General features: G+C 41.9%; 1 protein-coding gene across 2 annotated transcripts in view; it reads left to right on the forward strand.

Annotated features, from left to right (window-relative positions):
• KCNH1 (potassium voltage-gated channel subfamily H member 1) overlaps nucleotides 1–27,687 on the forward strand; it is a 367,276-nt gene that overhangs the window by 34,726 nt on the left and 304,863 nt on the right. For both annotated transcript variants that reach the window (XM_072733343.1, XM_072733344.1), the window contains exons 4-5: nucleotides 9,179–9,307; nucleotides 17,052–17,170. In XM_072733343.1, the coding sequence (XP_072589444.1) occupies nucleotides 9,179–9,307; nucleotides 17,052–17,170 (248 nt within the window). The remainder of the gene's footprint in view (nucleotides 1–9,178; nucleotides 9,308–17,051; nucleotides 17,171–27,687) is intronic.

Consider the following 27,687-nt stretch of genomic DNA (forward strand, 5'->3'; position numbering starts at 1 on the left):
CCTAGGGAATCACCTGCAAATGGCAATACTAGTTCCTTTCAGTAGGTCTGGGGAAGGGTCTAGAACTTCCGCTCCCAGGTGATCCCATGTTGATGCATGTATCCCACTGAGCAGCAAGGACAGAAAGCAGCAGACTGAAGACTGATTTCCACGTCTACAGTGTGTGTCTCCTTCCTGCCAGATCCCCCACACCGGGCACCATGCCTGACACATCACAAATACTACCCCACAAACTCATGGAGTAAATTATATCAATATGCAAATCGACAAGGGTTGACCATTGAAGCTGGAGAGGTTAGGAAGGGCCAGGAATGCAGCCACATTAAAGACTTGGCTTGAGTCATGGCCTCAGGGTCTGGGATCGAGCCCCACGTTGGACTCCCTGCTCAGTGGGGTTTCTACTCGGCCTCTCTCTCAAAATAAATAAATAAAATCTTAAAAAAAAAAAAAAAGAGCAGTGTTTGGGAAAGAGGGTGGGGGTGAGGGGTGTTCAATATATCATCAGATTTACATTTTAGAAAGATATCTCCAGTAGAGTGGGGAGATGGAACAAAGCATAGGAGACTAGAGGTTGGGGCCCACTTAGGAATGACCCCAGTGACAAGATGGTTGCGGCCTGCTGGCCCAGGGTGGGGGGTCAAGGCAGGTGAGAAAGAGAGATATCCAGGGATGTCTCCTCCAATGACTGAGTGTGGGGACTTTGTCAGTGGTGCCTGCTGACCGGCTCTGCCCTCAGTCTACCCAGCCCTGGGCAGCGTCCAGGAAGCCAGAAGCATAGCGTTTCCTGTCAGGAGCTTCTCATCTGGCCTGAAGTAACACATGCCGAGTGTCTAACACGGAGCCCCATGTAGAAGAGGTGCTCAGTGCATGTTTGTTGAGTGACTTTGGAAGGAACTTGGCAGCTACCGAGAGACAGATGAGTGCAAGAGAAGCACGTGATTCAGAGCGAGGGCAGGAGGGCCGAGGTGGGAGCAGCGTGGGGCCAGACTGGCTGCCGATGCCTCCGAGGAGCAGACTGAGCAGACATGGGTGGGAGGAGAGGGGGAGGGAGGCAGAGTTGGCTTCTACTTTCAAAATGTCTAGTTCAATAGACTAGAATGTTCAGCATTTTGAAGCAGTATAGAGTCCCATGAAGGGAAGGCACCCCTGTTGAGATTTCAGAATGTGAAATGTCATCATCTAAAGGAATTTTTATTTTTTTTCTCTGATTTTTAAATTGAATCACTTCTACTCTGGAGAATACATGAAGATATGAAGGAAAACAATCACCCCAAAGACTCAGACAAATAATACTATGCAACTAGCTTTTTTGATGTGTTTCCTTTTAGGTTTCGTCTTGCACGTGTTAAATAATTGAGATTTTGATGTGTATGCAACTTGAAGTCATATATTTGAAGTCAAAATATAAACATATAATTAATCTTTGATCATAAAAATATCCTCCTCATTTAAAATTCCCCATAAATATAATTTAGAAATAATTCATTAATCCTTCCTCTGCTGTTGGATATTTATGAGGCTCTAAACTTTATTAAACACAATGCTGAGGGGAGTATCTTAGGTAAAGATATTTATTGACATTCTGAGGTAGTTCCTAGAAGTTGAAAACTACCATGTCAGAGATGTGAACTGAGGTTCCTGAGACGTTTTTGCCAAACAGTGTTTCAGAATTGAACCCATTCCCAAGTTCACTTGCAGGTTTTGAGCGTCTGACTCATTGTACTACACCAACACTGAACAATATAGCTTTCAAATTATCAAATTGCCTACAATTAAACTTTTTTCTTGTTTAATGAATATTTTTAATGCTAGTGAGACTTAAGTACTTTTTCCTATTCACTATCCATTTAAAGTTACCCTTTTTATATTAATTGTTCAGATTCTTTGCTCATACATTCTACTTAATTCTGGTGATTTTCTTACTGATTTTTAAAAATAACCCCTTAATAAATTGGCTCCCCCCCCATTCTTTAGTAGTGTTTGCGAGGACAGCTTTTAGAAAGAATTTTCTATTGATAAGCATCAATGTTTGTCCTACTTTGGGGACTTGGGAGTGATTAGCAGAAGACTTCCTGGTGTGCTTTGGAATGAGTGTGTGGAATACTATTATGTATCTTGAGGATGGATAATTTGAAAGATTTCTTTCTATTGGCCTGTCTGATGAATAAACCTGGGCATTTTAGTAGTGTCATGTGTTTCATATTGTTACTTAACTCATTGTCAGTGTGTTAGATGTTATTCATACATCAATGATAGTCATCATTAGTGAACGCGTTCAGTAAATATTTAGGTGGTCACTCTTGTGCTAGTCAATTCGTTTTTCTATTTTTCAAACAAGAAAATCATGAAGTATCAGCTCTGAGTTGAAAGCAGGATACTGAGCAACCCGGGTGGCTCAGCAGTTTAGCGCCGCCTTTGGCCCAGGGGGTGATCCTGGAGACCTAGGATCGAGTCCCACGTCAGGCTCCCTGCATGGAGCCTGCTTCTCCCCCTGCCTGTGTCTCTGCCTCCTTCTGCTTAAAAAAAAACAAAAAAAACAAAAAACAAGAAAGCAAGCAAGCAGGATACTTTCTAGGTAGCACTCTGCAGCATGTGACTGACCCCACAATTTGTGGCATGGCGGTGGCCTCCTGTTTGGGACCTCTGGATCAGCTTCTACATCAGAGAAGCCCAGGAAAAGGCTTCTTACTGCATTTGTGCCAAGCCAGCATGGAGAAGCTGCCAGCCAAATACTTATTGATTACCTACTGTAGGCCTGTGGGTTTGAGCCAAAGAGATCCAGGTATAAGAAACTGACTCTGCCTTTGAGGAGCTTACAATCTAGTTGTAGAGACAAGTCTAATAGGAAAACCATCAAATTTTGCCCTAAAGAATTGTCTTTTACTTATTCAGTGCAAGGAGCTATTTATATGTAAGGGATATTGATTCTACATTAAAAAATATTTTCTTATTTAAAATTTTTTCTTTAATTAGACTTTTTTATACTTTTTTTTTTTTTAAGATTTTTACCCATTTATTCATGAGAGACACAGGGAGAGAGAGGCAGAGACATAGGCAGAGAGAGAAGCAGGCTCCACACAGGGAGCCCAATGTGAGACTTGATCCCAGGACTCCAGGATCACGCCCTGCGCCAAAGGCAGGTGCTTAACTGCTGAGCCACCCAGGCATCCCTTTTATACCATTTATAAGTCATAAATTTATGGCAGTGTTTTCTTTTATCGTTTGAGCTTTATATAATGTTTAGGAAGTTCTTCTCTTTACCTGTACTAATGAAAATATTCTTCCATTTTTCTTTCTAGTACCTTTATAGCTGTGTTAGAATATTTAAAACATTAAACCATTTGGAATTTATTGTTATGTATTACATGACATAGCAATCTAACTTAATTTATTTTCCACATTGCTTATTTAATTATCTCAGTATGATGTATTAAAGAATCCAGCCCTTCCCTTCTAGTTTGAAATGTCTTTTTCTTTTATGCTAGATTCTCACACGTTCATGAGCTTGTTTTTCTCCTCTCCTTTTCCAGAAGTCCTTTTGTAGCCTGTTAGCTATGTGAGTTTGATTAAAATGCTCTCTCACTTGGATTTTCCATATTTAAAGTAAGGAATAATTCCAGTCACAATTCCATTTCATGGAGTTGCTGTGAGAATTAACCATAATGTGTTAGTACTGGACCCCATTGTAAGCACTTAATAAATGATATTACTATTTTCATTGTTGTTTGTTTTAGGGCCAGTGCCAACGGCTCTTAGTTACTGTACCGTTAGTTGATATTTGAACAAGACAAGGTGAGGGGTATCACCCCCCTTGTGGTTGAAAGTCTTGGTTTAACTTTTGATTCTTCCAAAACTTAACCACTAATAGGCTACAGTTGACTAGAAACCTCACCAATAACCTGAAGAGTTAACACATATTTTGTTTGTTATAAGTGTTATATACATTGTGTTCTTAAAGTCCTGTAGAGAAAAGAAAATGTTACAAAAAAATCATAAGGAAGAGAAAATACATTTACAGTATAATATTTATTGAAAAAAATCCGTATTCCCTAGAGGAAGTGGGTGGGACAGGCTATCTATTTTCATTCCAAATAAAATTCTCTTTCTAAAAAAAAAAAAATCTGTGTATAAGTGGACATGCACCACTCAAACTTGTTTTGTGCAAGGGTCAACTGTGGTAAATAGTTTTGTTGTTATTTTTCCTTTCAAAGAATTTCAAAGCTTTCTTTGCTGTTCTTCTACCTTTATTTTTCTGCTTGAGTTGAATTTCAATTCATCAAACTCTGAGAAAAACAAACAAAAAAGAACCATTGAGATTCTGATTGAAATTGCATTAAATTTATATATTAAATGGGGAGATTTGACATCTTACAAAATTGAATCTTCTCATCTACAAACAATGTAACTCTCTCCATTTATTTAGGTTTTGTGTTTTGGTCTTCAATCAGATTTTAATTAAGTTGAGGCTTAGGCATTGATTTTTCTAGCTTTTCCCCCATGTTTGAGACTGGCCGTCTTCCTCAAAACAGGTAGAGGCAGCTTTGGAATTTCATTAAACACCATGAGATACATTCTCTTTTAGGTCATCCAGACAGCCCTGTGAGGTAAGATCAAACCTTTCCATCTTACAGATGAGTAATTTAAAAGGAAGGGAGGAATCTAACAGACATTCCTATATTGGATATAAAAATATACCCAATATATTTTTATTGAATCTAAAGTAGGCCTATTATCCCTACTTTGAAAATGAGGAAACTGAGTCCAAGAGGTTAGGTGACATGGCCATGGCATACAGTAAACTAAGACATAGGGCTCAAACCCAGGACTTGGGATTCCCAGTCAGATATTCTAATGGCCAGTGGCCGCTTCTTCCCCCTGGTGCTCTCTCATACTCTCTGTGCTTGTCATTTGTCTCAGGGAAGGTGACCTGAGACCAACTGGTCTATTTCTTAGGGCAGGCCGCCATCCCCTAGTCTAGTTTCTGGACCTGTCTGAGTGGCTCTGCACAATGCGGCCATTTCCATACGCCAGTGATAGTGGCTTGGTTAATTCTGTTGCTGTCGAATATGGCCTGGCTGCCTGGCTGCCTGGTTATAGAGAGTGCCTGGGAGGATGTCCAGGAGAGGAGGAAGCCTAGCAGAAGCCAAACAAATCTGTTGTATACCCAAGCCTTGCTGTTTTGTTATCTGACTGCTAGGGTTGAGAAACCCCATCGCCAAGTCAAGGTGTCAGATTCATTACTACGTGACCCAAGGCAGCTAGTAAGGGATAAGAATCAGAGTGAGCAAGAGGAGGAGCCTGACCCGGAGCTGCCCCTCCACTGGTACTCTCAGCCAGAAAAGACCTGCTCTCCCAGCAGCAGCCGCCTTTGCCATCAGCCTTTGCTATATTTTTCTTGGATTTGTGCATCGATCTTCCTTTATTTATCATTCACCCCTTGTCCTTTTGCAGAAACAGGACATCAAATACTTGCTTTTCTTGTTTTTCCACTGTAGCCACTTGGGTGCAGAGGCAGAACTTTAACCTTATCTTCCTGATTTTGTGTCTGTATATGTGAATATATGTGCACGCATTGCCTCTCTTGTATCTTGGTGGGATGAATTGTAGTCCAGAATCTGGGCTCTTGGAGAGATCCCTGGAGGCCAACTACCCCGGCCTCTGCTTCTGGGCAGGTTTATATCTGAATGGAGCCAAGGCACTCCTGAATATCCTTGGGGGCATCCAGAGGGTTGGAAGAGAAACCGAGTGAATAGGGGCTCCAGGTGCTGGGCAGTCTGTGTTCACTTGAAGCACCTGTTACATATAGTGAGACTTTGAGTTATATTTCACTGGTTAGAAATGCTTTGCTCTTAAGAGTAAAAGACTGAAATTACTGGTCTGTGCCACATAGATGGGACTCATGTTCTCTTTTGAAAGAATATCAGAAATGAAAATTTAAGCCCATTTTGCTTGCTTTCCTAGATTGTGTAGGGCACAATAATTTGGAAAAGAGGCAGGTCTGAGTGTGAAGATACTGGAAGTAAGATTTATTTCTTTGAAACTCAGCAGGTACCTATCCCATCAGGGTGTTGCATTTCCCAACCCCACAATGGTACCTCTGGAGTTGAGCTATGAAGTGGCCTCATGTGGCCCTATGCATGACCTTGCACTAAACAGGGATGCAGGGTGATAAGACAGAGAAAGTTCAGATCTCCTGCCCCAGAGTGAATTACAGTCTATTTAAGGAAAGAGTCGTCAATTGTGAAGGATTGAAGGGAGCCATTACATAGCCCTTTGCCAATGCCTGTGATCAGAACCAGTTGGAAGAGATAGAGGAATCAGGCAAATGGAGTTAAAATATCCTCTTTATGACCAGTGAAGTTGGTCCTAGAAATTGTTGTTTATGTCCATTGGCAAGTGAAATTTCTAAAAGTGAATCCTAGAATCAGACAGATTTCCCCACCCAACACAGGTAGCCCTGGAGAACTGCAGGCTTCTCCTCCAATTGGTCATCCCCCTGCCCTCTGACTTCTCCCCTAACACCTATAGAACAGAGAAGCAGAGCAAGATGCAAATTCATCTCCAAGAAAGCAGATAAAGAGAGGTGCTTGAGCTACACATGTCCAATTCTTGACTCCCAAATTACCAATCCAGGGAAAAGACCTGAGAGTTCCTTTGAAATATGTCTCTCCATGAGGACACAGCAGATCAGGCAACAGGAGATTTTCTCCCTCAATAAGCCCACCTGATTAGCTAGAGATGTACTATAAGGCAATGCATACTGACTCTGAGTTTTTGCTAGAAGATTCATATATATTTACTGAAAAGAGATGATCAGAATAACATGTGTTTAATCAGGGAACATCTCTGGAAGAAGCATTGGGCTCAGTTTGGTGGAGAGGAGAACACAGCTTTAAATACTGACCTGTAGGAGTGGGGGGGGGGGAGTTCAAGATGAGTTTGAGCTGTAGTAAAACCTAGAAGGCCTCCCCACACGATAAATACAGTAGGCTATCATGATCTGGGAGATGTGGGTTAGCGTCATCAATCCCAGGCGTCATAAATAGAATATAAAGATTAGATGGCACAGTCCCAACTGGGAAAGTTCACAGGCCTTGGGCCCAGCTGATACAGTGTGTGGGTAGCCCATAGGTGGCAACTGGGAAGGTTATGGTTCCAGGGATTCCAGCAAGATGAGGCTCCTGGGGTTAGACCTCATGAGTCGGGTTGCGGGCGGGGGGGAAGCTCTCTGATTTCTTAACTGGTTTGATAAATTAGTGGTGTTTTCTGGTGTACTATCTGAAAAAAAAATTGCTTACTTTTTTTTTTAAAGCAGAAAGAAAATGTTTTTTTTTTTTATTTGTTTGCTTTTTGTCTTAACATCTAGAATATAAGGGAGAGCTGTGGTATGTAGGCTCAATGGGTGTGACACTTTATTTTGAGTTTTCTGTTGCTTGATTGAAAATGGTTTAAAATCCCACAGATTCTGAGCAGGGAACTGGGACGAATCATAGCACAGACCTTTCAGAAACAGTAGGTGATTCAAAGGCCATATTCTTCTTGATTTTGGAATGCGATGTGTGATTTTTGTATGGTGGATTTTTCTTTCAAAACACATTTTTCTTAGGGTGACATTAAAATCTGTTTGTCTTCTGGGAGTACCCAGGAACTGGCAGCTGAAAATTATGGAACAGGAAAGTCGACAGAGGATCAAAGTTATAACTATGGATGAATGTATAGATAATGAAGATTTAAGAATATATTCCCATCTGGTCTATTTGCTGCTGTTTGACTATATATTTTATACTTGTTTATGCTTCCATGTGAATACGTGGCTATACCTGGTTATTGTTAAGTTGGATTGGCTAATCCTAATGTCGATCAGAGATGTCTGTCCATGTTGTAGTATGATATAGAGTTTGCTGTGATTGCCTTCAGAGAGACCCAGGTACCTCTTGAGGATTTATTTCCATCTCCCAAGATTCAGTGAGTTGTTTGCTGGCTATCTTAAAATAATATGTGTAAAATGCTGAACACAGTGCCTGGCATACAGGAAGCTTCTCTCATTCTTAACATGGAGAAATACTTATTGTATTTTAACTTGGAAATGGGTATAAAATAGCATGTAAAGTATTATCCCAGTATTATCTCAGTTCTGCAAAATTAAGCAAATAGTTAAGTTCTTATATCCCAGATGCTGTTAAGGACCTTGGCTATGAGATAGGGAAGAACTTACCACTTTCTTGTGTTTCATTTAATTTTGCCTCACAGAGTTGATTGGTGTGGCTTGCTAGGGTGACCTCTATAGATAGAAAACATTTGTTTTCCCTAATTCTGTTTTAGAAGCTAGACGCTGACTTTGTATAGATATTTGGCCATAGAAACCTGATTGGGTGCCCTCTCTGAGAAGTTAGTCAGAAGTCTTGCCCACCTTTTCCTTGTGTTGATGAGGCAGTGCTTTGGAAGAGCTCATTTGTCCCTTGTTTTTGCTCAGCAATAAGGATTGGAAGTTGAAACACATTGGATGAGTTTCCTAGAGCACTGATGTCAACACAGCCCAAAGCCACCTGGAAACCTTCCTTTTCAAGGGAACCTTTGCTGGGAGAATGATTGTGGTGATTCTCTCTTCCTTCTTCAGCATGTTATCATCTGCCCCCTTGCACTGGACCTTTTGAATTTTTATTTTGGGGAGAGATACTTAGAAATATGGCTTTTGGCCCATGGTTGATTGAGCGTGTGAGTCAAACTGATGGGTGCCCAAACTGGATTTTGACACTGGGGCCCTTTAGCAATGGAAATTTGAGTTTGCAATGGTCTGCTGGATATGATTGGCAATGTCCACCCTGGCCCTTATTCTTTACTTGTCTACTGCATGGTCTAAGGTAAGTATTTAGGTACCTTAGTGACTTCCATAAGATCAGGAGGGATTTTCAACCCATTTCTAATCATTTTGCAAGAGTTAAGAGATCTACACTTAACAAAATTATTTGAACCGAAGCAAATCCCTGCCAAACAGTCACTGTGAACGTTTTTTATTTCAGCAAGAAGAGGAATTCATGATATGATATTCCAGCACCTAAAGGAATGAAACCATTTAAAAATGAAATAGTATTTGTACCTATTCATTCCCCAGTCTTTATTCCAGAGCACCTCACATGAGAATGCAAATTACTGACCAACCTTTTGATATTTCTTTCAGGGACACCTGTGTGGTTCTTTGTGAAAATTGCTCCAATTCGAAATGAACAGGATAAAGTGGTTTTATTTCTTTGCACTTTCAGTGACATAACAGCTTTCAAACAGCCAATTGAGGATGATTCATGTAAAGGTTTGTAATTCTGATTTGTACAAATACATTTATGTGGGGTTTTTTTGTTGTTGTTTCCTGTGGTGTGACTCCCATTCCAGAGAATTTGAGGTTGCCAAGGCAATCTCTACACAAAGATCAAGATTTAAACTTTAATTTGTGTTGGGTAAAGCATTGTATCATTCTGGAATGTATTAAGGGGTCAAAGGGGAGGGGAAAAAAAGCTTTGTTTAGGAAACCATTTGAACTCAATTTTATACCTTTTTAGAGTAACCCTTTCCAGTAATGATTAGACAGAAGAAGGTAGTTGGGCACCTTTGGTATCAACAGAATCTTTTCTGGTGTCCCCATGACAGATGGGGGTCACCCAAATTAGTTAGTCCATGGCCACATTCATCGTATTTGTATATAGACTTTGTTAGATTTGACTGAGGTCTTGCATTTCAAGATTGTTACAGTTGATTTTAACACAGCTCTACCTCTGTGGTTGTTAGGTCTACAGCTGGTGAATTCATTGGAAACATGGTATTAATGAGGCCATGGTCTTGAGTAACATTTCCATTTGGGTCATTTAATCAGCTTGTGACCACAGATTTTAGCACTCACTTCAGCCATGTATCATGTGCATGTATTCTCTGAATCACACTGCGGGCCAGTGAAGGAAAGGACTCAGGATTTCTAGAACAACTGTACTCTTGAAGAGGTCAAGGTAATCAGATATACAATAGATGGCATGTTATCCTCAGAGGTTTGGGATTAGGGGGTGTCACAGCACTCTCTTCCATCCCCCTTCCATTGCGTGCGTGCAAGATAACCGAGAGGCCATAGCTCTTTCTTGTTGCAGTGCTTCTTGGCTCTGTGGTTGATTTTCTAGCTCTCTCTGAGAACTCTGCTCTTTGCCGTTTCCTGAGATGCAGCAGAGAGATGGGAGTAGAGTCCAGGGAAAAGTCAAATTGGGGAGTATTCTTGATGTGATAAAATTGTGATTGTTAAATGTATCTTATAGGAGGAAATAAAAAGCATCATGGTCTTTTCATTTTGTGACTTTTCTCTGGGGGTGTGTCCTCTAGCACATTTGGATGCTCACATTTATAAATTCAGAGCACGATGCTGTATATACCAGTGCATCGTATTATTTTTCTTTTTTTTTAATTATCTGATAACCCAGTAAATCAATTTCAGCCTGCCTTTTGGTTTCAAGACTACAGCAGATGTAAAGTTTCTCAACCAGTGCCTCAGCTCCCGCAGTCTCCTCTTTTTCCTGCAGGTCTGTGACTCCCTGATTTCTGGTTTCTGACTTGAGGATTTCTCAGCGCAATAGTGATTACACGGAGATAGACTCACTCATGATTAAGTATCATCCTGCTATCATCCAGAAAGGCCATTTGCTTTTTTAACTGAATAAACTCATAAAATATTAAAGGCAGTCAGATATTTTGACATTTGCTTTTGTAAGTTTTGTCTTAAAAACGTAAATAGTCAGAATGTTGGTTGAGTCAGCCTGTTTGCCTTTTACCATCCCTGGAATATTTTTGGGTGACATGCAAGCATTTAGTAGGAGAGGCATGCTCGACAGAGAGGGTGCCTCACATTGCCACGTAGGTATATGCATTTGGCTCTCATGAAGTGTAACACAAGAGATAAATCAGAGTGATGCAGTGAGATTCGCCTAGCTGTTTATTTTCCAGGAAAAAAAAAGTCCTACTTCATTTAACCTGACTCAATGATGCATTTCCTTGCTGATGAGAGTTTTGGTACACACACACACACACACACACACATCGCACACCCGCACACTTCAGTGTTCCCTGTAGGAATGCTGCTAAGTGATCATGATTAGTGTCTTCTCCAAGACATGACTGTGTAAGCCTGTCCCTTTCAGATGGCCATGACAGATATGTCTGGACCCTCCCACTTGTTATGTCACTGTGCCCCTGGCCTACTTTGATTTGGTAGTCTACTTAGGACAAGGTCAGATTTTATATCACTCTGTTTGTGATGGAAGAGCATGATAGTTCTCCAGGCCTTGTTAGTTGTAAGTCTATAAACTGCGGTTCTGGCTGCAAGGATCAAATCCAGGAAGATACGTTGCCACGTGGCTGGAATGTTCTCCTGACTTGACATTTCTTCTTGGATGTGTTGTCACAGTGGGAGATTCTGGCAAATACAGCTGGGTTTTCAGTACAGCACCTCACTCAGCAGTACAAGTCTTGTGACCCAGGCTTATTTAGGATTCACTTTTGAGATGGAATTATCTAAAGACCCCAGAAATCCGCAGATAATTGTTCTTTGGCAGAGCAGCACAAGGTGTTTCCCACCATCAAATTCGTCCTTTGTTTTAGTCAGTTGTGCTCAAATTGTCTTTAAAATGACATTGTTTTCCTTGCTCGTGCAATGTTTGACTCTGGGCCTTGGGACCGGGGTAAGTGCCTTCAGGAAGTGATACGAGAAGCCAGTCGGTGCCTCAGATTTTCCCACAAACACTCCACGAAGTGGTGAACACATGGGATAATCTAGAGTCCACTATTTTAGTGTCTGACACAAAGTAACTCCCCTTTGGCAGGTGCTTGGATGGCCCTGAGGCCCCTCTTACATTTAGTGTATTGGTTCTCAAGCTCCTTTTTAGAAATGATCCAGGCCCCTGACTCCCTCATCCTCTCTTTTCTGTCTTTTGACTTCTTCCTTAGCTCTCTGACAAAAGGTGTCCACAGATGGTGTGGACCAGGCAATGCAAGTCAAGCTAGATTTGCTGTTTGGTAGCAGCTCTGGGTGTGTGCATGCGTGGGTGCATGCATGGGTGCATGCGTGCGTGCGTGCGTGTGTGTATCTGAAGTCAGAATGAGAGAGTAGCTGGGAATTCTTGGCTGAAATGAGAATCTGTGATGTTTCAGGGGTTTCCTTTGTTTCTAATCTCTTACTTGTCTGTTATTATGGATAATTGGTAGTGGCTACAGGATATTTTTCTCTGTCTTGTTCTCCCTTTTGAGCTAGGAAGCCTGGACAAAAAGGGTAGAGAAGAATTAGATGGTAAGGCCCAGAGTTGCTCTCCACCTTGTTTCCTAAAGGATGAGGATGAGTCATCCCTCTTGTTTTGTCTCTTACCCAACCAAATAATCTCACATTGAAGGAGTGAATTCATTTTCAAAACTTGAGCCAGATTCCGATAACAAAAGGAATGTAGAACCTCAGAGGAGATTTTTAAAGTGAGGGATTGAGAATATGCAGGGATAAGGGCTCTGGCAAGCCATTGTAACTGCAGACCCTTCTCCAAATGTCTTCCTGTGTGATATTTGCGAGGCACTCTTGGGAAAGAAACCAAGCAGTGGATACAAGCCACAGGTCCCCTCTTGTCCCCTGGATATTGACATTTTATCTCTCTGCTGTTAGGATAATGGAAAGGTGATGATTTTGTGACTGCTCCTTGAAGAAGCCACCCTAGAGTTTTGGTTATTTCTACACTGACAGGGAAAAGATCAGAGGAGGAAGACTTGAGGGTGCTTAGGCAGTGTCCACACTGTCCATCTCGGTCATCAGTGTCCTCTATTCTCTTGTGTATGCTGGGTTGTGGCACCAGCTCCTCTAAGAGAATCTGTGACTGCAGATTAGGACAAGCTGGCCTCACAGCCTCCCTACAAGGTCAGGGCACCTTACAGCCATCCTCTGCAACTTCTACTCAAAGTGACGTGGCATGATTTCCCAGAGCGGGGACCATAGGTTTGTCTTTTCTCCTATCCCTGGACTTATCCTTGGAGGAGCTGGAATTTCATCGCAACCCAGGATCCTCTCCTGACCTAGGGAGGATACAGGGTTGTGTGGGCTAAAGTAGCCTGGGGAGGGGGGCCTTGCCCCGGTTGAAGCCAGCAGCTGTTGTGTGGTCAAGGAAGGGGGAAGTGATTGTCCTTACTGAGAATGGAGAAGGGATCCAGCGAGTACTGCTTAGCCGACTGCTGGATTGCACGTTGTGTTTCCTTCCTTCTGGCCTTCTTCTCCTTTCATGCCTCCTCTTCCCTTCCTGACCAACCCCTCTCACTCCAAGATACCCAGTACATGCGTGTTAGCTGAACAGAGAGAAGTCTGCCTAAGGCCAAGGGGAGCATACAGAAGAGGGAGCGGACAGTTTTGCTGGTGATAGGGCAATACCTGGGAAACGCTCCCTTGGAGGAGGAGCTGCTTTATTTTCCTTGTGGAAAACGTCCACTGGGCTTCCCCTAAGGCATATCATCCTGAGCTAGGTTCTCATTGGGTTGTGTCCTCCCATTTGGCCTTTTGGACAACAGAAGATTCATTGTTTTCAGGAGTGTTTCTCCTGATAGCTCTGGTCCACATTGTACCTGTTATCTTCCACCACATACATTTGCTTCTCTTCTGTGTTTTTAATCTCGTTGGTGGCCGTTACCCCAGTCCCCCAAACCTGGAACCCAGAGGCCACCTGGATGCCTTGTCTCTCTTTCTACAGCTGCTGTTCACCGAGTTCTGTGGATCCTACCTCTGTAGTTGTTCTCCAGCTCTCATCGCCTGGCTCAGGCCACAGTACTGTCTAGGCGTGCAGGATCTCTTGCCTGGGGTCCTGACTGATCTTTTATCTGTCGACCTTGTTTTTTAAAATTGACCACGCACATTACCATTCTGTCTTTTTTTTTTTTAAAGCTTTTATTTATTTATTTATGAGAGACACAGCGAGGCAGAGACATAGGCAGAGGGAGAAGCAGGGTCCATGCAGGGAGCCCGATGTGGGCCTCGATCCTGGGACTCCAGAATCACGCCCTGGACTGAAGGCAGGCGCTAAACCGCCGTGCCACCCAAGGATCCCCCCATTCTGTCTTTCTAAAATGAAATCAATGTGTTTCCTCCTCCTCATGCCTATTTAAACTCCTCCCTGGTTCCCCGTGGGTTTCAGGATGAAGTTCAAATTTCTTGCGATCTCGGTTCTTACCACCAAAGTTCTTCTCCATCTGGCCCCTGGCAACGACTGTAACATCACTTTAGGCTATGGTCTACATCCTCCTCCCCTCTACCAGCCGTGCCTCACTCATCCAGCCATTTAGGGTGTCTTACTCTTTATTGACATATTACCCTGTTTTATGATTTTTGCCTTTGTGGGTGCTGTTCCTTCTGTGTACAATGTCTATCTTTTCCTTCTTGTGTTTTTGACTCCTACTCATCTTTCAAAATTTTGCTCTAGTATATGACCTCCTCTGGGACGCTCTCCCTGAATCCCTACCCTGGATTAACTTACCGCCCCCCCTCTTTTTTAGCTTGCCTTCTTTGGACAGCCTTGACTCCTAGCATCCTATATTCACGTCTGTCACATAACTTAGCTCACTATGTCATAGATTTTAAAATTTATCTGTCCATCTTCCCTACTGGGATGCATGCTTTTTGAAGCCAGAGTCTGTGTCTTATTTATCTCAGTATCCCTAGTACCTAGTGTGATGCTTGGCATGTAGTAATTATGTTTATAGAGTTAATACATGAATGAAGTTCTTTCATCTGGCCAGGTAATGGTTCCTATTAGAAAGTATTTCCTTCCTACAGAAGACACAGAGCTTGGCCCTCCCAGTAGAGGTGTGATGGAGAATTTCACACTGCCTGTCCATTTTCCCATCTAACACCCACTCATCTTCCTATGCCTTCCACTCAGGCAGCTCCTTTGACAGCCACATTCTTGGAAAGGTTTCAGGGCTAGCCCAGAGAGTGAGAGGCTAGTTTGGGCCTGGGGAAATGCCCAGAGGTCCAGGGATCTTTCTTTTCATCCCTTGTGTTAGATCAGCTTTGGACCAGGACCCTGAACTCCCTGCCGGGTAGGTTCTGTGACCTTCCTCTTATCATTTGTCTCAGGGTGTGGATCTTGGTGGTGGTAGTAGTGGTGGTAGCCAAGGGGTGGGTTGGATCAGGGGGTTTCAGAACCTTGTTGGTGTTTGCATGCATGGCTATGTTTTACCTGATTGAAAAACACCCTTTTTGTTCTTGAACAGCTCTGTAGAACTCAGTTCCAGTTTTATTTTGAGCTGAAAGAGAGCCTAACTCTGAAAGAGACTTTAGAAATTTCTAGCCTGCAATTCACAAAAGCAGATTTCAGTGAGCATCTTCATAAATGGCACATTTGGGGAAGATGTCAAAGACCCCTGTAGAGTCTGGACTGTCTCTTCCTGTTAACATTAATGCGACCCCTACAATCTGATGATCACCATGTACCTCTTTTCAAGCTGATTCCGTTGGTCTGCTTAATGGTATCAGGATGGATGAAAATGCCACTATCTTTTATTAAAGCCTAGAACTTCTGGAATGAGATAATAAATAACCGATTTGCTATTCTTGCTATGTTGACAAAAATTTATCCAGATCATGATTCTTAAAGGTTGTGCAAGAAGAGGGCCATTTGGCTGCTTAAGTTCATTGTCCTCTGGATTCCAAGTCTGTCTTGGAAAAGGTGCTCCAGGGTAAAATTTGGCAGAAGAGATGTCTGCTGCAAGATGTTGGATACTGCTAAACACGAAAGGACCACAAAACAAACAAACAAACAAACAAACAAACAAACAAACACAACCAAAAAATAAATCGTCTAGTCTTGCTTTTAACTGTCATCTTAAAAGAGTCAGATGCTCTATCATGTGAAAGGAGTCGGATGCTCTGTTTACTTAGACCCCACAGCTAAGTCTTTGGAGCCCCAAAGACTCTCAAGCTTGGGCTTGAGAACCCTGACAGGTGTTCAGGAGTCTCACGAGGCAATTGCCATAGTCATAACTTTGATGCAGATAGGTTGGGTTGTTGGGCGTTGGAAAGGACAGTTGTCTTTGGGGACCTTTAAATGCAGTAAAGATCACTCATATGTCTTAGCTTCTGCAGTGCAGATGGGGCTGGATTGGAAAAGGACCAGCATTTTACTTTTCCTGGAGGAGCTAGTCCAGGGCGCCAAGGAGGCCTCCAGACAGCCTCTGTTTTAGTCTACTAACCGGAGCCCACTAAATCTAGCCTTGTTGTCTTACCAGGCAAATGTACCGTACCTTTAGGCACCTAGAGTATTTTAATCTCCACTTTACTGATAAGGCTTAAACAACATAAAAGACTTGTTGGGGATCACAAAGCAAGCTGGAGGCAGAGATCGGACTGTGAGGAGATTTCTTTGTTCCAGGTTCAGTACCAGGCTCTTTGGGATTCTTGGTACTTGGGGAACCTGTCACCAACCATCCTTCCTCCCATCCCAGAGCAGACTAAAATATGCCCATGCTTTCCCCCACCTACCCAGGGATTAGATTCATTTCTCATTCCCCTGGCTTTGGAGAATGTAGTGCATGGAATGGCCATTTAACTGGCTTGTCCATGCAACCCAGACTCTGTGGGGGTTAGGAACATCCTGAGCCCAGTCACAAAGTCAGAGAAATATCTTGACTGCCTGGTATTATCTGGCAGGAAAGCTTTGGGCCAGAGTGGAAAGATCTGGGTTCTGGATTCTTTGTAGTTCTCTAGGCACTCTGCCTCTGTTTCCTTATTTGTAAAACAGTACTGAGACCTGCCCTACGTATGTCACAAAGCTATGACTAGGATAGAGTGAAAGTGCAGGGAAAACTAAATTGCTACACAAATTTGAGTGTGTCTCGGTGCTTTTCTGAGCAGCAAGTCTGGGCTGGGAGGAATGCAGAGTGACTCACAGGAGCCCAGGAGGACAATGGGTGTATGTACTTCGACAGTGTAACTGGTGGTGTGAATGTCCATGACCTTCAGGATATGATTGAAACTGTCTCTTCTCTCCTCTGCATTGCTCTAGGCTGGGGGAAGTTTGCTCGGCTGACTAGAGCACTGACAAGCAGCAGGGGTGTCCTGCAGCAGCTGGCTCCCAGTGTGCAAAAAGGCGAGAATGTCCACAAGCACTCCCGCCTGGCTGAGGTAAGGGCGACGGGCTAGCTCCTCTTAAACCTCACTTCTCTGGGGTGCAGGGCTGAGAAAATGCTACAAAGCAAGGGTGTGGTTTGGAAGAGACCTTCAGGACCCTCATACTCCTGTCTTGGCTGGGCTATGCACCATGACATGTGACTTTGGGAAAATGACCTAACTCCTTTGAGCTTTGTGCTTTCCTGGATGTAAAAGGGGCCTGCAGACAGCACTGTTCCAGATTATTGAGGTGATAGGTGTCAATTCACTTTCTTGAGGGAGTAGAGAAGAGGCTAGAAGTCCTATATCCACAAAGGGGTTTATACTTATAAACCATAAACAATTTTTTAAATTTAAATTCAATTTGCTAACATATAGTATAACACCCATTGCTCATCCCATCAAGTGACCTCCTTGGTGTCCGTCACCAATCCCCCCACCCACCTCCCCTTCCGCAACCTTTTGTTTGTTTCCCAGAGTTAGGAGCCTCTCATGGTTTTTCTCCCTCTCTAATTTTTTCCTACTCAGTTTCCCTCCTTTCCTTTATAATCCATTTCACTATTTCTTATATTCCATGTATGAGTGAAACCATATGATGATTGTCCTTCTCTGATTGACTTATTTCACTCAGCATAATACCCTGCAGTTCCATCCATGTCAAAGCAAATGGTAGGTATTCATCCTTTCTGATGGCTGAGTAATATTCCATTGTATATAGAGACCACATCTTCTTTATCCATTCATCTGTTGAAGGACATCAAGGCTCCTTCCACAGTTTGGCTATTGTGGACATTGCTGCTATGAACTTTGGGGTGATGTCCTGGTGTTTCACTACATCTATCTTTGGGGTAAATACCCAGTAGTGCAATTGCTGGGTCATAAGGTAGCTCTATTTTTAACTTCTTGAGGAACCTCCACACAGTTTTCCAGAGTGGCTGCACCAGTTTGCATTCCCACCAACAGTGCAAGAGGGTTCCCCTTTCTCCACATCCTCTCCAACACTTGTTGTTTCCTGTCTTGTTAATTTTAGCCATTCTCACTGGTGTGAGGTGGTATCTCATTGTGGTTTTGATTTGTATTTCCCTGATGGCCAGCATGTGGAGCATTTTTTCATGTGCTCATTGGCCATATGTAGGTCTTTGGAGAAATGTCTGTTCATGTCTTCTGTCCATTTCATGACTGGATTGTTTGTTTCTTGGGTGTTGAGTTTGATAAGTTCTTTATAGATCTTGGATACTTGCCCTTTATCTGATACATCATTTACAAATGTCTTCTCCCATTCTGTTGGTTGTCTTTTAGTTTTGTTTCCTTCGCTGTGCAGAAGGTTTTTTATCTTGATGAAGCCCCAATAGTTCATTTTTGCTTTTGTTTCCCTTGCCTTCATAGATGTGTCTAGAAGTTGCTGTAGCCAAGTTCACAAAGGTTGTTGCCCGTGGTCTCCTCTAGTATTTTGGTGGATTCTTGTCTCACATTAAGATCTTTCAACTATTTTGAGTTTATCTTTGTGTATGGTATAAGAGATTGGTCCAGTTTCATTCTTCTGCATGTGGCTGTCCAGTTTTCCCAATACCACTTACTGAAGAGACTGTCCTTTTTCCAGTGGATCTTCTTTCCTGCTTTGTCAAAGATGAGTTGACCATAGAGGTGAGGGTCCATTTCTGGGTTGTCTATTCTGTTCCATTGATCTATGTGTTGGTTTTTGCGCCAGTATCATACTGTCTTGATGATCACAACTTTGTAATACAGCTTGAAATCAGGCATTGTGATGCTCCCAGCATTGGTTTCCTTGTTCAATAATCCTCTGTCTATTTGGGGTCTTTTCTGATTCTATACAAATCTTAAGATTATTTGTTCCAACTCTATGAAGGAAGTCCATGGTATTTTGGTAGGGATTGCACTGAATGTGTAAATTGCTCTAGGTGGCATAGACATTTTCAAAATATTTATTCTTCCAGTTCATGAGCATGGAATGTTTTTCCATCTCTTTACATCTTCCTCAATTTCTTTCAGAAGTGTTCTGTAGTTTTTAGGGTATAGATCCTTTACCTCTTTAGTTAGGTTTATTCCTAGGTATCATATGGCTTTGGGTGCAGTTGTTAATGCAATTAATTCCTTAATTTCTCTTTCTTCAGTCTCATTGATAGTGTACAGAAATGCCACTGATTTCTGGGCATTGATTTTGTATCCTGCCACATAGCTGAACTGCTGTATGAGTTCTAGCAATTTTGGGGTGAAGTCTTTTGGGTTTTCTATATACAATATCATGTCATCTGCAAAGAGGGAGAGTTTGACTTCTTCTTTGCCAATTTGAATGCCTTTTATTTCTTTTTGTTGTCTGATTGCTGAGACTAGGACTTCTAGTACTGTGTTGAATAACAGTGGTGAGAGCGGACATCCTTGTTGTGTTCCTGATCTTAGGGGAAAAGATTTCAGTTTTTCCCCATTGAGAATGTTATTTGTTGTGGGCTTTTCATAAATGGCTTTTAAGATATTGAGAAATGTTCCCTCTATCCATACACTTTGTAGAGTTTTGATCAGGAATGGATGCTGTATTTTGTCAAATGCTATCTCTGCATCTATTGAGAAGATCATATGGTTCTTGTTTTTTCTCTTATTAATGCGATCTGTCATGTTGATTGTTTTAGGAATGTTGAACCACCCTTGCATCCTGGAGATAAATACTATTTGGTCAGGGTGAATAATCCTCTTAATGTACTGTTGGATCCTATTGGCTAGTATCTTGGTGAGAATTTTTGCAACCATGTTCATCAGGGATATTGGTCCATAATTCTCCTTTTTGATGGGGTCTTTGTCTGGTTTTGGGATCAAGGTAATGCTGGCTTCATAGAAAGAGTTAGGAAGTATTCCATCTTTTTATATCCTTTGAAATAGCTTTAGTAGAACAGGTATTATTTCTTCTTTAAATGTTTGTTAGAATTCCCCTGGGAAGCCATCTGGCCCTGGACTTTTGTGTCTTGGGAGGTTTTTGATGACTGCTTCAATTTCCTCACTGTTTATTGGCCTGTTCAGGTTTTCTATGTCTTCCTGTTCCAGTTTTGGTAATTTGTAGGTTTCCAGAAATGCATCCATTTCTTCTACATTGCCTAATTTGTTGGCATAAAGCTGCGCATAATACGTTTTTTAAAATCGTTTGTATTTCCTTGGTATTGGTTGTGATCTCTGTTCTTTCATTCATGGTTTTATTAATTTGAGTCTTTTCTCTTTTCTTTTTAATAAGGCTGGCTAGGAGTTTATCTATCTTACTAATTCTTTCAAGGAACCAGCTCCTGATTTTGTTGATCTGTTCTACAGTTCTTCTGGTCTCTATTTCATTGAGTTCTGCTCTAATCTTTATTATATCTCTTCTTCAACTTGGTTTAGGCTTTATTTGCTGTTCTTTCTCCAATTCCTTTAGATGTGAGGTTAGGGATCCCTGGGTAGCGCAGCGGTTTGGCGCCTGCCTCCAGCCCAGGGTGCGATCCTGGAGACCCGGGGTCGAATCCCACGTCAGGCTCCCAGTGCATGGAGCCTGCTTCTCCCTCTGCCTATGTCTCTGCCTCTCTCTCTCTCTCTCTGTGTGACTATCATAAATAAATGAAAATTTAAAAAAATAGATGTGAGGTTAGATTGCATATTTGAGTTTTCCAATTTATTTTTTAAAGATTTTATTTATTTATTCATGAGAGAGAGAGAGAGAGAGAGAGAGAGAGAGAGAGGCAGAGACACAGGCAGAGGGAGAAGCAGGCTCCATGCAGGGAGCCCGATGTGGGATTTGATCCCAGGGCTCCAGGATCATGCCCTGGGCAGAAGGCAGGTGCTAAACCACTGAGCCACCCAGGAATCCCCAAGTTTTTTCCAAATTTTTGAGGAAAGCTTGTATTACAATGTGTTTCCTTCTTAAGACTGATTTTGCTGTATCACAAAGATTTTGAACAGTTGTATTTTCATTTTCATTAATTTCCATGAATCTTTTTAATTCTTCTCTAATTTCCTGGTTGACCTATTCATCTTTTAATAGGATGCTCCTTAACCTCCATGTGTTTGATTTTCTTCCAAATTTCTTCTTGTGATTGAATTCTAGTTTCAAAGCATTGTGGCCTGAAAATATGCAGGGGACAATCCCAATCTTTTGGTATCAGTTGAGACCTGATTTGTGACCCAGTATGTGGTCTATTCTGGAGAAAATTCTGTGTGAACTTGAGAAGAATGTGTATTCAGTTGCATTAGGATGGAAAGTTCTGTATATATCTGTGAAATCTATTCAGTCCAGTGTATTATTCAAGGCCCTTGTTTCTTTGGTGATGTTCTGCTTAGAATATCTGTCTTTTTTTTTTTTTAAAGAATATCTGTCTTTTGCTAAGAGTGCTGTGTTGAAGCCTCCTATTAATATATTTATTATCTATGTATCTCTTTACTTTGGTTATTAATTCATTGATATATTTGGCTGCTCCCAGATTAGGGGCATAAATATTCATAATTGTTAGGTCTTCTTGTTGGATAAACCCTTTAAGTATGATAGAGTGTCCCTCTTCATCTCTTATTACATTCTTTTGTATAAACTCTAATTTATCTAATATGAAGATTGCTACCTCAGCTTTCTTTTGAGGATCATTTGAATGGTAAATGGTTCTCCACCCCTTCATTTTCAGTCTGGAGGTGTCTTTATATCCAAAATGAGTCTCTTGTAGACAACATATAGATGGGTCTTGCTTTTTTATCCAGTCCATTACCTTGTGTCTTTTGTTGGGATAATTTAGCCCATTCACGTTCAGAGTAACTATTGAAAGATATGAATAGTGTCATCGTATTACCTATACAGTTCCTGTTTTTGTGGATTGTTTCTTTGGGCTCCCTCTTTCTTTTACAGGGTCCCTCTTAATATTTCTTGCAGAGCCAGTTTGGTGGTCACATATTCTTTCAGTTTCTGTCTATCCTGGAAGCTCTTTATGTCTCCTTCTATTATGAATGACAGCCTTGCTGGATAAAGTATTCTTGGCTGCATTTTTTCTCATTTAGTACCCTGTGTATATCATGCCAGCCCTTTCTGGCCTGCCAGGTCTCTGTGGATAGGTCTGTTGTTAATCTGATATTTCTCCTCACATAAGTTAAGTATATCTTTTCCTGAGCTGCTTTAAGAATTTTCTCTTTATCTTTGAAATTTGCAAGTTTCACTATTAAATGTCAAGGTATTGAACAGTTTTGGTTGATTTGGGGGGGGGGGGGCTCCTCTCTATCTCTTGGATCTAAATGCCTATTTCCTTCCACAGATTAGGGAAGTTGTCAACTATGATTTGTTCAAATATACTTTGTGGTCCTCTCTCTCTCTCTCTCTCTACCTCTTCTGGAATCCCAGTAAGATGAATATTATTCCTTCTCAAGCTATCATTTATTTCCCTAAGCCTTTCCTCATGGGTTCTTAATTGTTTTTCTCTTTTTTCCTCAGCTTCCTTCCTTTCCATCAACTTGTCTTCTATGTCATTCACTCTGTCTTCCATCTCATTAACCCTAGCAGTTAGAGCATCCAGTTTAGACTGCATCTCTGTTAAAGTATTTTTAATTTTGGCCTGATTAGATCTTAATAAGAGAATCTCTAGAGTCCTTTATGCTTTTGTTCAGAGCCACCAGTAATTTTTTAATTGTACTTTTGAATTGTATCTCTGACATGTTATTTAAATCCAGGTCCAGAAATTCTGTGGCAGACAGTATTACTTTTGGCTCTTTCTTTTGTCCAGTTCAGAGTGGTTGTATGAGCAAGCAGAGTCAAAAATATCAACCACAACCTAAGTAAAATACACCATAGACCATTCTGAAGAGGTCAGAGACCAGAAAATAAAAGAAAAAGAAGAACAGAAAAAAATAAAACAAAGAGACCACTGAAGTGAAAAACAAATTTTAAAACAAAATAGTAAAAAAACAAAAACAAAAGGGTTGGTGAGGAAGTGGTGATGGAGAGAGAATATAGTCTCTCTGAGGGGACCTAGAGGGTGATCCTCTAGGTTCTGAGTGTATTTTGTTCTGTATGTTAGCAGATGCTCAATTCCAAATTTATATAAACCAGAAAAACTTATATAGAGACCTAACATCAACCACAAAAACAGAAACAAGATAAAAGAGAGGGGCAGAATGGGAAGGAAGAATGAATATAATCTCACAGAATGAACCAACACATTGTTTCGCTTGGTTCTGGGTGTATTTTGGTCTGTGTGTTAGAAGGTACTAACTTCCACCATTATAAAACAAAATGAGACAGAAAAAACAAAGAACAAAAAACAAAAACCCATAACTCGTATATCTACCAAAATTAAGTTGAATACATTGAAGGGAATCAAAAAATGAAGAATATATCTAAACATGTAAATGTAGAAATATGAAAGTCAAAAAGGAAAAAGCTTTAAAACAAAGAGTTGGTAAAGTATTGTAGTTAAGGAAGGAAAAAAGAAACAATATGGGAAAATTTTTAACCTGAAATATAAATAAACTGTAATGAGAAAATCTCTAGTTCTATATACTATTTTCCCTCAGTCTTGGAGCTTTCCAGTGCTGCTTGGTCAGTAAACTTGCTCTTCCCTTGTTCTTCTAGCAGTTCTTCTGGGGTAGGGGTCTACTGCACTGGTTCTCAGGTGTCTGTGCCTGGGCAGAGATGCCCTTCCCCTTGCCAGGTGGCCTGGCTCAGTGTCAGCTGTTTATCCTGTGAGGCCTTTGTTCCCTAGAGGCCCCCACCTCTCCCAGGTGAACTGTGAAAAGAAGAAAAAAGGCAAAAAATGGGAGCGGCCAGATCTCCAGCTCCGGACCCAAGAGCTCCCCATGAGTACCAAACTGCAGTCTCCCAGTCCATACTGGCCTAGATGCTTCTGGGGGCAGGTGCAGGTTCACTGATCTGCAGAAATTGCAGGGTGCCCAGTGGCAGGAGAGTTCTTGCTGTCCTGTGCTCTCCTGGGGTCTGCTTCTCCCAAAAGGGAATGGAGGATAGCCAGCTTTGTCCAATTTGCTGCCCTTGGATTGAGGGCCCTGCACTGCTGGACCTGCTCCCGGGTCTGCCTCTTCAAAGGGGAACATAGGACAGCTGCCTCTGTCTGTTGGCAGGCTCTAGGGTAAGGGGAGGTCCGGTGCTGACCTGCGTATGGGCTGGCTTCTCCCAAATGACCCCGAGGGTTGCGGAGTTCTAGCCCTTTACTCTGATCCGACAGCGGTTTGCAGTGAGCTTTCTCCCAGGTGCCTCTATTCTTATTGTGTCTCTGGGAATGTTGAAGCTTCACTGCCCCTCCTGTGATTCTGTCCTATTTCCTGCTGAGCACTTTTTTGGGGGGTGAGGGGGGCTGACATTATTTTATTTTATTTTATTAAAAAAATTTTTTTTTGTTGGAGTTCAACTTGCCAACATATAGTGTAACACCCAGTGCTCATCCCACCAAGTGCCCCCTTCAGTGCCCGTCACCTAGTCACCCCAACCCCCCACCCACCTCCCCTTCCACTACCCCTTGTTCATATCCCAGTGTTAGGTGTCTCTCATGTTTTGTCACCCTCACTGACATTTTCACTCATTTTCTCTCCTTTCCCTTTATTCCCTTTCACTATTTTTTATATTCTCCAAATGAATGAGACCATATAATGTTTGTCCTTCTCCGATTGACTTATTTCACTCCCCTGCTGAGCACTTTTCAGTCAGGAAAGACTCAGGTGCAGATTTTGAAAGTTCCGGCTTATCGTGCCCTGGCTTGTTGTGGCCCCCCCCTTTTTTCTTTGCCTTCCTCCCTTGTCAGAAGCGATCACTTTTCTCTCTGTAGCATTCCAGCTGTTCTCTCTTTACATCTCAGGTTGAATTCGTAGGTGTTCAGGATGTTTTGAAAGCTATCTAGGTAAGTTTGTGCAACCAGATGAATTGAGGACCCCTGTTCTTTTGCCATCTTGTCTCCCATAAAATTTTTTTTTATTTGAGCAATTCATATTATTAGAGGAAAAAAAGATAATAGGAAACAAAAATCACCTGTAATCCCACTAATCAGATGGCTGTTATAATTCTTATATGCATTCTTTAACTCTTTTTGTTGAGTGTATCCATTTCTTAAAGCTTAGTAAGTACTTTTTTTCATAATTAATATTTATGAGGTTCAGAGGTATCTATGAGTCAACAGGTACATGTAATGTGGTTGTGTCACCATTTCTTCACTTTATATAATCATGAACATCTTTCTAGGCTAACGAATGTACTTGAAATAATTGTTGTTCTGGTAAGCTTTGTAGTAAGGAAAACCTGTCGTGGTGTTTTTGCTGGGACAAATGAGAGGCTGGGAAGCCTGGATGAGGTGGTTCACTAGGCTTCACGTGCTCGAATTACCCTTACCGTAATGGCTCTGGTGGCTCTGCATCAGGATCACTTATTATCTGCCTTTGATGGTGCCTGATCTTCATTTTTTCAACTCTGCCTGGGTGGACCAGGAAAGAGCATCATACCTTGCACACGGCCAACTTCCTTCTTACCCAGAGATGACAAGTAAGCTGTCTCTCTACTTGGTGTTGGCCACTCAGTTCTTGACCTGTGCTCAGATGACACGGTCCTCTCTGGCCTGACTCCTGACTCCTGGACCTCTAGGAGAAGAGTGGTGCAGCTCATGGGGGCAGCTGTGCCCTAGTGCACTGAATGTCAGATGAGTCAACTACAGAAGATCGACTTGTGGCATCCTGGCTCCTGGACCTCTAGGAGAGGAGTGGTCGGTGTAGTGCAGCTCACAGGGGCTGTTGTGCACTAGTGCACTGAATGTCAGATGAGTCAACTAGAGATGATTGACTTGTGGCACCCCAGAGTGTGTGCCACTAATGGGGATGCGAGCATTCACCTGTGTCATCTTAGAGACAGGCACTCGGAAGCCTAGTTTTTGGTTCTGATTTGGGCTCAGTATATCACTGAAAGAAGACTAAAGAAAACCTATTGGCATACAGCCTGCACTTTTCCCTGTCCCTGTTGCTGCTTTTGGTTACTAAATCAGCTTCCTTTCCTGCTGCTCTGTGCCTTGCTTGCTCTCACTCAGCCACACTCCTGGTGTATGTTCCTCATACACACCTGGCTCATTCTTCTCTTAGATATCTGCGTGGTAGCTCTTTCACCAGCTGCAAGTCTTTACTCAAATGTCATTTTCTCTGGGTGGTTACCTGCATCAGTCAGGGTTCTACCAGAGAATCAGAAACACTAGGATACTTATATATTAAGAGATTTATTGCAAGGAGTTGCTTTATGTGATTCTGGGCGCTGGCTAGGCAAGTCCAAAATTCATAGGACAGCTTGGCCACCTGGAAACTTTTGGAAGTACCCAATGCCAAAGTCCACAGGTGGACTTTGTTCTGCTCTTAAAGGCTTTCAACTTATTGGATGGGGCCATCCAGGTTATAAGCTATAGTCTGCTTTCTTGAAAGTCAGCTGATTGTAGATATTAATCACATTTACAGAATTCCTTCACAGGAAAGCTTAGTGTTTGATCGAATAACTGGGTACCACAGTCTAGCCGAGTTGACACAAGAAACTATTATAGTTCACCACTTGTCAGCCTGTCATACACATTCGCTTAAACCATTCTTGATCTCCAAATAAAGACAGCAACAAAGTCATACTTCCCATGTAACATGATCCAGTTATCCTGCATTTAACCAAAAATGTGCCAACTCTTCCCACAGGAGTGTATACAATATTCTTGGGTAATGTTTACTCTTCACCTTGATATTCTATCACTTAAACACTGAGATGTAAACTATTATTAATACATCTTATGTTTGATAAGGGGGATATGAGAGAGAAGAAAAAGTATTTGCTTAATATATATGCATATATTTGTTATATATATATGCATTATTAATAGGAAAGTAAAAATACTCATAACTCCTAGTTCTCTCCTCTTTTTCTCCACTTAGTACCTTCTAATGTCCTATATAGCTTGTTTATTTGTTATTTTATTTATTTATTTTTAATTTATTTATGATAGGCACACAGTGAGAGAGAGAGAGAAAGAGGCAGAGACACAGGCAGAGGGAGAAGCAGGCTCCATGCACTGGGAGCCCGACGTGGGACTCGATCCCGGGTCTCCAGGATCGTGCCCTGGGCCAAAGGCAGGCGCCAAACCGCTGTGCCACCCAGGGATCCCCGCTTGTTTATTTTTTAAAAGATATTTTACTTATTTGAGAAAGAAAGTGAGAGAAAGAGCATGAGCAGGGGGAGGGACAGAGGGAGAAGCAGACTCCCCGCTGAGCAGGGAGCCTGACTTGGGGCTCGATCCTGGGACTCCAGGGTCAGGACCTGAGCCTAAGACAGACACTTCACAGACTGAGCCACCCCGATGCCCCTATAGCTTATTTATTTATTCTGTTCATTGTTCATTGATACATCCCAGACACTTAAAACAGTGTCTGACACATAGTAGATGCTCATTGGTAGTGTTTGTTTTTTTTTTTTAACTGATTGAATAGATGAAAAAAGGAAATGATGTTAGTGTTTTTGTTGACCTCATCTGGCATAAATAGTTGCTCATTGATTGGCAATATGAGGC

Source organism: Vulpes vulpes, chromosome 13, assembly GCF_048418805.1.
Source record: "Vulpes vulpes isolate BD-2025 chromosome 13, VulVul3, whole genome shotgun sequence".
In the NCBI taxonomy this organism is placed as follows: Eukaryota; Metazoa; Chordata; class Mammalia; order Carnivora; family Canidae; genus Vulpes; species Vulpes vulpes.